Source organism: Bos indicus, chromosome 24 (genome assembly GCF_029378745.1).
Source record: "Bos indicus isolate NIAB-ARS_2022 breed Sahiwal x Tharparkar chromosome 24, NIAB-ARS_B.indTharparkar_mat_pri_1.0, whole genome shotgun sequence".
Lineage (NCBI taxonomy): Eukaryota > Metazoa > Chordata > Mammalia > Artiodactyla > Bovidae > Bos > Bos indicus.
Genome location: NC_091783.1, coordinates 21,148,066 through 21,160,840, shown reverse-complemented (window position 1 = coordinate 21,160,840; position 12,775 = coordinate 21,148,066). Strand labels below are relative to the sequence as shown.

At 44.7% G+C, this 12,775-nt stretch overlaps 1 protein-coding gene across 12 annotated transcripts in view; it reads left to right on the top strand.

Annotated features, from left to right (window-relative positions):
• FHOD3 (formin homology 2 domain containing 3) overlaps window positions 1-12,775 on the top strand; it is a 522,587-nt gene that overhangs the window by 73,597 nt on the left and 436,215 nt on the right. For all 12 annotated transcript variants that reach the window (XM_019986698.2, XM_019986697.2, XM_070778524.1 and 9 more), the window contains exon 3: window positions 2,644-2,708. In XM_019986698.2, coding sequence (XP_019842257.2) covers window positions 2,644-2,708 — 65 coding nt within the window. The remainder of the gene's footprint in view (window positions 1-2,643; window positions 2,709-12,775) is intronic.

The window sequence follows — 12,775 nt, the reverse complement described above, 5'->3', positions numbered from 1 at the left end:
GCAAGAGAAGAGAGTTCAGCATAATGGTTGTAAAGGTGATCCAAGAACTCAGGGAACCAATGGACGCACAGAGCGAGACGTTACAAGAAGTTTTTAACAAAGAGTAAGAAAATATAAAGAACAACCAAGTAGAGTTGAAGAATACAATAATTTTAGTAAAAAAATACACTAGAAGGAATAAATAGCAGAATAAGTGAAGCAGAAGAATGAATCGGTGAGCTGGAAGATAGAATGGTGGAAATCACTGCCCGAGAACAGAATAATGAATAAAAAGAAATGAGGACAGTCTCAGAGATCTCTGGGACAATATCAGATGTACCAACATTTGCATTATAGGGGTCTCATAAGGAGAAGAGAAAGGACCTGAGAAAACAGTTGAAGAGATAATAGCTGAAAACTTCCCTGACATCAGAAGGGAAACAGTCACCCAAGTCCAGAAAGCACAGAGAGTCCCAGGCAGGATAAACCCAAGGAGGAAGATGCTGAAAGACAGAGTAATCAAATGGACAAACATTAAAGACAAGGAAAAATATTAAAAGCAACAAGTAATATCCATGGCAATCCCCATAAGGTTATCAGCTGACTTTTCAGCAGAAACTCTGCAAGCAAGAAGGGAGTGGCATAATGAAAGGGAAAAACCTACAAATAAGAATACTCTACCTAGCAAGGCTCTCTTCAGATTTGATGGAGAAGCCAAAGCTTTACTGACAAGCAAAAGCTCAAAGAACTCAACACCACCAAACCATCTTTAAAACAAATGCAAATTGAGATAGTACCATTGAAACATACACATTATCATATATAAAATAGATAGCCAATGGGAATTTGGTGTATGAGGCATGAAGCTCAAATCTGATGCTTTGTGATAACCTGGAGCAATGGAATGGGGTAGGAGGTGGGAGGAGGTTCAAGAGGGTGGGGGCATAAGTATGCATCTGTGCGTGCTAAGTCGCTTCAGTTGTGTCTGACTCTTCATTACCCTATGGACTATAGCCTGCCAGCTTCTTCTGTCCTCTTCCTGACCCAGGGATCGAACCTACATCTCCTGTGGCTCCTGCTTTGCAGGCAGGTTCTTTACCACTGAGCCACCTGGGAAGCCTGGACATATGTATGCTTATGGCTGATTCATGTTGATGTATGGCAGAAACCAACACAATATTGTGAAATAATTTTCCTCCAATTAAAAATAAATCATAGAAATGCTAAAGGAAGTTCTCTTGGTGGAAAAGAAAAGGCTATAACTAGAAACAAAAATTACAAAATGGGAAAGCTCACCTGTAAAGGACTGTCAAGAGAGAAAAAGGTTTTTTGTACATGAAGAAGATAGTTTTGAAGAAGTCTGTGTTTATAGGAATCTCAAACTTGTCTTTGAAGATGGGTTGAGTGTTGTGTATGTGCAAACTCAAGGCTGGTAACTTGCACATAGTAAAAGCTAAAAGGAGGGACTTGTGGGCATTTGAAGGGACTGTGAGTGCAGACTCTGCCTACAAGGAGATGCTGGATAGAGGCTGCTCCATGTTTTTGTAGGACCATATGAGTGTATGAGTGATTTTCTTTTCCCCTTTAAAAGAATTGAAAAAAGTTTTTTTTTTTTTGAAACCATGCTTTCCCCTCGTATCTGGTCTCAAGAATAAAACATATGATCTGGTACTGTAATTCCTGTGACTTCATATTTATAATATCATGTGCCCTGGTGAGATTTATGTGCCCTTGTCTTCCAGCACAACCACAAAACCAGGAAGCGGGAAAGCACTGTGAGACACTGTTATACACGGAGCCCTGAGGGGGAGGGCTGAACGTGGCCTGCAGAGTGATGGGGAGGGAACTCAGCTACTGAGACACCGAGCTGATTACCCGCTCCTGGGATGGTTCCTGGCTCTGTTTAACCTGGCTTCCCTCTTTTTTCCCAAAGCTCAAAGCCTTTTCTACACCAGGAAGACAGAACTCATATGCTCCCCATATATCTTCTCTTATGTGCTCTGGGCTTTGGTTTTCCTCTGTAAGAGTGGGCTGAGCCTTTGTGGAAGGAGAACAGTGGGTGGGGGCATCCTGTATCTTCCTCTATAAGAAATGAAGTGAAAAGGAAGCAAAGGTGAGACAAGGTGCGGTGTAAATTGACATCCTAATGACAAATAGCCTACACGCTGTCTTTACTGGACCCCGTCTTCCTGTTGGAGCAATAGAGAAAAAATGTGTCTTGAATTGTCACACAGAAAAACAGTTTTTTCTGATTGCTCCACTAAGTGTGTCCTTTCTCTATATCCGAAAACATGTAAAAGTAGCCATGGGAATGATCAAGCAGATGTGTGCTGTTACATTCCAGGGATTTCACTTGATGGGCACAGATTTTAAAAACTTCCCAACATGGTCAGGCGTGAGTACATGTGACTCTGTGGAGCAGACCAGGTTTGGCCATGAAATGCCTGTGCCAGTCTAACAGAGTCAAACTTCATTGTTTTATTTTCTGTAAAGTCCTGTGACATCACAGTATTTCAGGATAGATAGTTAATCAGTGTGGGTTTCTGCTTATCTGGGGCCTCCCCAGGTGGGCGTGTCCAAACCATCAGGTTGATTGATAGCAGGTAGGGTTACCTTGCCAACCCCTCTGACGCCAATGAATGTTTTGTCTCCTGTCTCCATTAGGCGGGGCAAGAAGCACAGCATCATCCTAAGGACACAGCTGTCTGTGAGGGTCCATGCCTGCATCGGTGAGTGACATCTGCAGAAGGGGGTGCTTGCCATCTGCCCTCGGTGATTACACTTGTGAGAATTGATGCCACTTCTGGGAATAAAATGCAGTATTCACTCTTATGCTCTCTATGCTTGGGTTAGCCCCTAGCACAGATGGTTAGAGTTTTTAGGGAAGCAGTTTCTGGCAGTTGTTTTTGAAAGTTACCTCTTTCATTCTGGCTTTCTTTGCTGTTTGGCTGGTGAGTAGAGCTGGAGGTAAGATGGATTGTTGATGAGGTTCTTTTTGTCAGTGTGGGGAGAGATGAGGTTCTTCGTGGGGCTGTGCCAGGGTGAACCTCCAGCCAGCTGAAGTGACTTTCATGTGCCTCTTGGTGACTCCCTACAGCCCCCTGGCCTGTGGTCTCAGGCGATTGAAAGGGAAATCTCAAATCAGTATAGGACGGGCCACACGTGGATGCACAGCAGTTGATGTTGTGCAGATTATTTGTGGTTCAGATGGCCTGCCTGTGGTCACATAAGAAACCTCACTGGCGCCCATTCCTGCAGCCATTGATTTTCCCGGACCCACTGGTTTCTCCACTGTACACGTGGGCTGAATGGCAATGAGAGCAGTAATTTATGTTAAGCAGACAGACTCCACGGGAAGGTTTCCTCCTGGCACTGGTCCAAGTTGAGGCAAGTACGTAACATAAAAAGAGAGGACCTAAATTTCGCCTTATGCATAGAAGTTTCCACATCTGAGTCAGTTTGCATTTATTTAATACGTGTCATGGTCTTAAGTCAGGCCTCTAATTAGGAGAGCACCGGTCATCCTGCCAAGACCCAGTCTACACCTGGAGAGTGGCGTGCATGGGGGCAGTGGAAAGAACCATTTCCAGTCCCTCCTCCTCCTCCCTGCTTTCTTGTTGGAGACCCAGGGATGGGGTGAGGGAGCAGCTGATGTGGAGGGGAATCTGGGTAATTCTGTTTCATTTGCGGTTAAGTGGGTGAGGCTGTGAGTGTCTTGAGGAACAACCTTTGTCTGACCCTGTGGTTGATGAGTAATTGTGCAGCTGACACAAAAACCTAAGGAGCTGGAGGGTCAGTGTGTCGGGAGGGTTCGTGATCTTGTTGGAAATGAAGTGAGAGAAATCTGTGGGATCTTCAGCACTGACCCTGCTTTTCAACTGCCTGTAGCACTGAGTGACCTTAAAATATGCACAGGCACTTGATTGTATTTAATCATTTACTTCCTTGATTACCTGCTTTATAGTTTCTCCAATTATTTTATGTGTGTAAATCATGTCTACCTGTAGAAAAGTCTTGTGATCTATGACTTTGGATAAACTCCCTTCTGATCCTTGTCCTGAATCTAGAACAAAGCCAGGTGCATACAGTGTGCTGAATGCAACAAATACTGAATGCTGGGTGAAATATAGCAGATATCCAGTCAAATTTGGGACATGAGTATGAATTGGTATTTCCCAGGAAGAGAAAGCACCGGAAAGCAGATTTACATTACAACAGGCTAGATCAAAGTCCTAATGGGCTAACTTGTCTTAAGAAAATTCACTTATTTGCAGTATACCCTTAAAATATTTCAAATACAGGATTTTTCTAGCTAGCTGACTTCCATATTACTGACTCACTGCATTAACTGATGTATTGTTCCATAGTCCCGGGTGATACATGTAATCATACGTCTCATCCCCATGGCAACTGAACCCCAGCAGCCAGGCCAGCCCAGCCTGCTGTCTTCCCAGACAGCCAGGTCTTCCTGCTCAGAGGGTAGAACTGGGTGCTGACAGGGTCATTGTGTTTGTTCCCAAACCTGCTGATGCCAGTTGTACTTGCTATTAGAATTAGGTAATTAAATGGGACGTGAACACTTTATAAACTGGTTAAGTATGAGTATACAAAGTCACTGCTTTGAGTATGTTGAAAATGATTCAAAATTCCTTACTATAAAAGCATTTCTTGTCAATGTGAGTGGGTTGTGATAAGCATAAAAGGTGTAATGTTATAAAAATCCAGAAGGATTTTGGTCTTTGTAAGCATCTTCAGTACTTGCTTCACTTCAAAGACACCGAGATTGGGCATCAGAGACTGTATTATGTGAGTGGCTCATGAAAGAAAGTCCATGGGGAGTCCCACTGGACTTTTATTCAAAGAAAGGTCATGGCCCTAAATGATGGGCAGGTGCATCTCCTGAGCAGTGTGCCTGGCAACCAACTGTGTCTCATCCCAGAGAAACTGACAGTCAGTCACCATGGCTGCAAGTTAAGAGTCTTAAGGTGCATATGTGTCATTTTTAAAAGACTTTATGCTTTAATCGCTTTTCACCATTATATTACTTCAGGCCTGAGTATATTAAATGAGAAGATTTGACTGTGTGAATTACCATCAATACCCAAGAAGGCAAAGTTTCTTCTTTGTATTAAAAAACGCTCTTTGTCCTTCTGTGTCCTATTATTGACAAGATCTGAAATAGATTTAATAGCGCAATACTAAGTATTACCCTTTGGTTTATGTCTATACAAAGGAATGAACGCATCCTGTGTGTGGTGTACCAGCTGCCATTGTGACACAATTTTTCCCTTTCCAAATGGAAATATTAGGTGAGATTTCTTTGGGATTAAAAAAAGACAACCAAACCTGAAACAATCTTAAGTTGAAATGGCAAAGGGAAACATGACAGAGGGAAAAAAGCCTTTTTCACATCAGTTAGTTGAATCCCTGTTCTTTTTCAAGATCACTTCTTCTCTTCCCCATCTAAAAAATGGTTGAATGATTACAGGCATGGGACACTGGCTGCTGTCAGTCTAGCACCATATGCAGCTCCCCCAAAAACTTCCCTTCCCACCGCACGATTGGACTGGAAGGATCCAGGATCCCTGTAGGCTGCTGCTGCTGCTACTGCTAAGTCGCTTCAGTCGTGTCTGACTCTGTGCGACCCCATAGACGGCAGCCCATGAGGCTCCCCCGTCCCTGGGATTCTCCAGGCAAGAACACTGGAGTGGGTTGCCATTTCCTTCCCCTGTAGGCTAGTGGGCTTAAAATGCTGTCAAGTGAATTTCTCCAAAGTCGTGTTTTCTTCACCCCAATTCTCTTCTCCTTCACCTCTGTTTTCACTAAGTGTAGGTATGTTTAGAATCCAGGACTGCTTGTTGATGAATTGGAGGTAACATGTCTTTGGAATTCTCCAGTGTTAACGTTGGAACTCTGTACCCGTTGGGATGAGAGTGGATTGGAGCCTTCACGATTAGCAACCGAGCAAACCTCATGAGCAATGAAAGCCACGGGGCACTGCTGTGATGGTCCCAGCTAGCAGCTGAGACAGGGGTCTTTGCTGATAGCACGGCAGGAAGCTGGAATGAGTTTTTGGTACATAGAGAGGCCCCATGCTCTTTGTACCTCTGGACTCCTCTCCGCTGTATGACTTTGCACATTTTTAGTATGACCGCTTGATGTAACATAAAGTAGCAAACACCATATGCCTTTGCCTTCTTCTAGTTTCAGTCTCTCAAAAAGATAGTGGTCAAATTATGGAGATGAACTTAACAGATACAGAGTTAAAAAAAAATATATATATATGACAGGCATGTGAAGTCTGCATTTAATGAGGTTAGTTAGAGAAAAAAACTTTTCTGGTCCCAGCAAGTGATCCTATTGCCAGAAGCCAGAAAAATGTTCAGAGGGCCAACTGGCCCTGATGACTAAATCTCATCATGAAGAGAAAAGGAGTGGAAGAATTGTGGGGGAAGGAATGGAATTGAGAGTTAAAAAAAAGTAAGGTTTGAAGTCATTAGGATCCTAAAGTTAATATCTGCAAGTCTTCTATGGGCTGTCTTTGGAGGCATTGTGTTTGACTTCAAACCTCTGTGCTTCAGTTTTGTGAAGCAAACCCTGTCTTCTCATCAAGCAAGTAAAGCCTGTTGACTGATTCTCTGGGACCCATTAGGCTGACACTTTCAAGTATCCAGCTAGAGTTAAAAGGATGAACAATTGGCTGAAGATTTCAAAGTGCCATTTATGCTTGCAGTCGGGAGGAACAACCCATGTGAAGGGTCTTTAGACCTTTTAGAGCATGTTTCCCCAAACCTCTGAGATGACAAAGGCTGCCCATAAGAGAGAGGTGAGGTCGGCAGAAGCTGGCAAGGTGGCAGAAGTGATTAAGCTCTCCATGAGCTTAGTTTCATCTCTCACTAAAGGTCAAATCACAAGGATAAAGCCAATTTACTTATTTGTTTATTTTGGCTGTACTGGGTATTCATTGTTGCATGGGCTTTTTCTCTAGTTGTGGTGATTGGTCGCTTCTCGTTGCAGAGCATGGGCTCTGCAGCACAGGCTCATTTGTTGTGGAGCACAGGCTTAGTTGCTCCCTGGATCTTCCCAGACCAGGGATCAAACCTGTGTCTCCTGCATTGGCAGGTGAATTCTTTACCACTGAGCCACCAGGGAAGCCCACAAGGACACAAAAACAATGTAAGGAAAGGCTGTTCCATCGGCTGATGCAGAAGAGTAATTTTTCAGCAACTGAAACATCAGTTTCAAAATGTTTTTCAAAATGTTTGTAGAGTGTTTTCCTCTCAGGAGCTGTACTGTGCAGCTGTGTGCTTTGTGTTACTCTGTTACAGCAGAGAGCTAAATGAGAGTGGAGCGTTTCTTCAAGAAGAACCTTCTAGAGCAAAAGAGGCTGCAGCAATTCAGCTCATGTGCCAATAGATGGAGAGGTGGTGGTTCCCTGGGGCACGGTATTGAGAAGGATCCTGAGGCTGAGTGCAGTCTTTTGGGAGGGATCCTCTCAATGCCGGCTTTCACTGGTGGTGATGGAGGTGGTGTGTGAGTGTGTGATGTGGGGCTCTTGGTGAGGTGTAGACTTGGTCCAGTGTCTGAACCCCCTCTGGCTACAGTGTAGAGGGCCCATGGCTTCCTGTGCAGAGAGTGGGGATGGAGCTGTGACCCATGAGCGCGGCCACCACCAACTCCTCCCTTTCTCAGGTTGTTTTTTCTCATGCCTGTTAGTGTGAGCATGGCTCCTCCTTCCTTTCCCGCCTTGCTGGGTGTTCTGACTGAGTGTCTTTTCCTCGTTTGCTCAGTGTGAGCTGGTTTTGTGTGGCTGAGCCCAGCTGGCCCAGCAGGGGGCTCCGTCCCCTCCAGCCACTGAATAGCACCCATGTGGTGCTTCTATATTTGCTAATAAAGATGAGGAGCTGCTGGCACCATGGACGGTGAGACCCTCGGCCTGTGCAGTGATGCACCTTAGCTTGGAGGACCAGTCTGTCTAGGTGCCGGGGTGGGGAACCACATGGGTGCTTCCAGTTCTCTGTTGTCTGCGGTGGCAGGCCTCCCACTGTCTCCTGTCTATCTGTAGAAACAGAGTAAAAATGACTGTTTTCTGACCAGGAGACAGCCCCAGAGTCATTCTTTCTCCCCTTGGACCCCTTACCCTTCTTTCTCGGACTTCAGCCCTTGGACTCGGGTTTCTTACTGACTCTGTCCTGCATCCCATAGGAGGCAAGTTCTATCCTTGTGCTGCCTCTGCAGAGTTAGGTCCCAGGTGGGGTTCCCTCTTGCTCTGTCTGTGAAAGGCACAAGGGTCGAGCTCACAGTGTCTTGAACACACTCTTCCCTAGTGGGTTTAGGTACAGTGGGTCACGTTTCCTGTTTTCTGTTCTTTGATGGCGGGACCTGGTGATTTTCCACGAACCCCGGAGCCCATTCCTATTCCTGTTATCTTTCTGTGGAGCCCGAGTGGCTGGCTGCGGCCTCGGCACAAGAGGGCTTGACTTTGAAATCCTGACTCTTTCTTTGCAGAAGGAGACGTCCAGTGACTGTTCTGTGTTTTTTGTTTTAGACTTCCTCCCTTTTACAATAAGTCTGTGACCCATTTTCGCCCAGAGTTCTGCTCTCTAGGTAAAGACAAGCTCTTTGGGTTAATCAGATTAAACACTTCTTATCATCTGTTTCCTATTAATCTGTCTCAGCTCCCAGATGACAGACCTCACGAAATGTCCATGTGTCTAGAAGGCCATTGGGTCTGGGCTGGGGAAGATAGACCTATTGACTCTCTTCACTCTCTCTGGGGGCTGCCTGCCTCTAAGATGCCTTATGGTCAAACAGTGATCAACAGATATGCGCTCCCCCCCACCCAAAAATAAAAAAGGAAGAAGGGATATGAGAAGGAGGTGAAATATACCACCAGGTTATCAAACAACATATCTGTCATAAATACTATAGACTTAGAGGAGCTAGGTCAGCAAGGATTTGTTGCCCAAAATTAAAATAACAACAAGAGATTAAAGAATTGCTTTACTATCTTCAGACACATAAGTAAACATAAATGTGGGGGCAAATAAAGAAAAGGAGACACAAACCTATAAGAGAACGCAAGAACCTTCCAGATGCAGCTGGAAACTCAGGTCAGCTACGGAAATTAAGAGGCATCCAGAGAGGAAGTATGGTTGTGGGCAAATGTGAATTGAAGCCCAGGCAAGAAAAGCAATGTATCAGGGTCTCTTATGGCAGCTGTTTCATCTTTGTGCTCTCTACTGCCCTCCCCAGACTTTTCCTTTTTTAAATGATTAATTCATTGTCTCTGTAGAACTGTGTTGCCTTTCCTCTCTAAGGATCTCTGGATGTTGGATGATGGAGTTTGAATATTGCCTTGGAACTGTTACCTTGAGTTTGTTTGTCTTGTCCCAGTGACATTCTTCCCTGGTGGTGCAGAGGAAAGAATCTGCCTGCAAGACCGGAGTCCTGGGTTCAGTCCCTGGGTCGGGAAGATCCCCTGGAGGAGGACATGGCAACCCACTCCAGTATTCTTGCCTAGAGAATCCCCATGGACAGAGGAGCCTGGCAGGCTGCAGTCCATGGGGTCGCAAAAGAGTCGGACACGACTGAGTGACTAAGCACAGTACAGTGGAATTCTAGCCAGTGGCAATAAAAAATTGACACTGAAGAATGTAGTCGTATTGGTGGAGACACCTGTAGCAGATGTTACAAGACAAGTTCAAACCACATGCTGGCAGTTAGACTCCAAAGTTGCTGTCTAGTAGAACCTTTCTTCTATCTGGAAAACAACTCCTGGTAAGGAAATCGCTGTGCTTTTGATTTCTTCAAGACTGGTCTTTCTATAACTGCTTTCCACTCCCAGGTCTGACCTGATGGTGGAGTGTAATGCAAGTTCTAGTTCCTGGTTCTCTGCACCAGTGTCTGTCCCCACGAAGAGACAACCTCATTTTTATCATGGATCAATAAGACTGTATGTCAGAAAACAAACGCTTTGTCTCCAATTTCTAGAGACATTGATATCCAGAGGACTTAGGAGCTGAAAAGGATGGATGGCTTGCAAAGGTCCTGCTGCGTGGGGATTCTCCAAGGATTGGGTGAACACTTGTGTTCTTTTCAGGTCTTGCTGAGAGACTTGAAGACAACAGATTTCTAGGGAAGGGGATTCTTTGGGCATTTTACTGATTTCTGTTGTGTTAGAAATACAAAATGGGAGGTATTTTAACTTGTAAAGAAAGCACTTGCAAAACATTAGTAGTTCGGCAAAATATGTAGCCAGTTTAAGCTTTAATTTGAAGGAAAAAAAAGAGGTTGGAGGAAATGTTATAAGTGCTGTTGGTCTCAAATTCACATAATAAGAGTAGTAGTGACGGAATAGCTTGCTCCTTGGGAAAAAAAAAAAGCTGTGACAAACCTAGACAGCATATTAAGAAGCAAAGGTGTTACTTTGCTGACAAAGGTCTGTCTAGTACAAGGTATGGTTTTTTCCAGTAGTCATGTATGGATGTAAGAGTTGGCTCATAAAGAAAGCTGAGTGCCAAAGAATTGATGCTTTTGAACTGTGGTGTTGGAGAAGACTCTTTGAGAGTCCCTTGGACTGCAAGGAGATCCAACCAGTCAATCCTAAAAGGAATCAGTCCTGAATATTCATTGGAAGGACTGATGCTGAAGCTGAAACTTCAATACTTTGGCCACCTGAGGCAAAGAACTAACTCACTGGAAAAGACCCTGGTGCTGGGAAAGATTAAAGGCAGGAGGAGAAGGGGATAACAGAGGATGAGCTGGTTGGACAACATCACCGATTCGATGGACATGAGTTTGAGCAAGCTCCAGGAGTTGATGATGGACAGGGAATCCTGGCATGCTGCAGTCCATGGAGTTGCAAAGTCAGACATGACTGAGCGACTGAATTGAACTGAGCAGAGGAGAAAATGGAAAAAGCTCATATAATTAAAATCTTGTTATCATCACTGAAAAGAACAGCTTCTGTTGTTAATTATACCCAGAGGTGACATGCTTTATCTGTATCCTAGTAACTGGACTGTGATGGTGTGGGCAGGAAGGAGTCCACTTTATAAGAATGTGGGCAGTCTTTGTGGGAGGAGGTGTGATGTTAGGTGTGCATTCAACACTTCAGTCACTTCCTAGTCTTTAAAAAAGGCTCCACTTTGGATTCAGTGGTGAACTTAGTAACAATTTTAAAATTAGATAATGTAGCTACAAGTATTTCAAAAGTTGTGAAATATTACAAAGAAGATTAGTTTGAGAAGAACTCTAATACACTGGAGCTTGTTTGTTGTTCAGTCGCCCAGTCATGTCCGACTCTTTGTGACTCCATGGACTGCAGCATGCCAGGCCTTTTCCTATCACCATCTCCTGAAGTTTGCCCAAGTTCATGTCCATTGCTTTGGTGATGCCATCCAGCCATCTCATCCTCTGATGCCCTCTTCTCCTTCTGCCCTCAGTCTTTCCCAGCATCAGGGACTTTTCCAGTGAGTTGGCTGTTTGGATCAGATGACCAAAATACTGGAGCTTCAGCTTTAGCATCATTCCTTCCAATGAGTATTCACGGCTGGATTTCTCTCAAGATTGACTGGTTTGATCTTGCGGTCCAGGGATTCTCAGGAGTCTTCTCCAGCACCATAGTTTTCATCAGTTCTTTGGAACTTATTGACCTCGGCCATTTAAAAAAGGCCATTTGAACCATGTTCATTGAATGACACTTTTGCAATATTTCTCTTCTCACTCACGTTTCATGGACCCTCTCTACCCTTCCTGAGCCTTGGGAGGGGCTGAGAAAAGTGGACATTTTCTCAAGACCACATGCCTGGGATGGGGAGGGAATAAGTCTTGACGCTCTCCATTCCCTGACTGGGGGTCTTTGCCCTGGCCTGATACTTCTCTTTTTAGGCTATTTTATGTAACCTCCAGGCTTCCCTGGTGGCTCAGTGGTAAAGAATCAGTGGTAAAGGAGACCCAGGTTCTATCCCCTGGGTCGGGAAGATCCCCTGGAGAAGGAAATGGCAACCCACTCCAGTATTCTTGTCTGGAGAATCCCAGGGCCAGAGGAACCTGGCGGGCTGCAGTCCATGGGGTCACAAAGAGTCAGACATGACTGAGCAACTAAATAACGACAACAGTACAGTCTAGCTCATCTTACATGTGACTGCAGACTGATGCAAGCCTTCTGGTTTAAAAAGTCTGAGAAGTGCTGCTGAAATATCTAATATAACACTTTTCCCAAATGAAATTTTGCCAGATTTCAGAAGATGGTCTTCCAGCTGAGTTCCCCCAAGTGTGGTTCACAGATTGCCTTAGGGGAAAGCAAACAGCCGAGATAAATGGATTTCACCCTTCAAGAGCTGACCATGTTTAGTAATGCAGTTACGATCCTTTCTTCTGGGTTGAGCTGCCAACTCCTTTAGATGGAACTGGAGCTTCTGGGTCCCTTCCTGGCTCCATCCTGACCACTGGACATGTGGCCCCTCATTTTGGGCTTCGAGTTAGGAAGTACCTGGGAATGATTGCCTCTGGCTTTAGGAGCTATCCAGAAGGAACAGCAGGGTTCTAGGCAGGAAGCTGTTGAGTCCTCCTGCTCCTGGCTTGGAGATTTGGTTCATATCTGAGGAGATCTATGATGTAGGGGCTCCGTGCCAGGTAGCCACTAGCTGTTGAAGCTAGCTCCTTGAAGGTGGACTGTTTTGTATCCAGCCTATAAAACAAAGCAGACCTAACCTTATTTGTTGAGTAAATAAAGCCTCTTGTGATATTGTGGTTTCTATTAAGAATGTGTATTTGGTCTTCATCCTCTTTC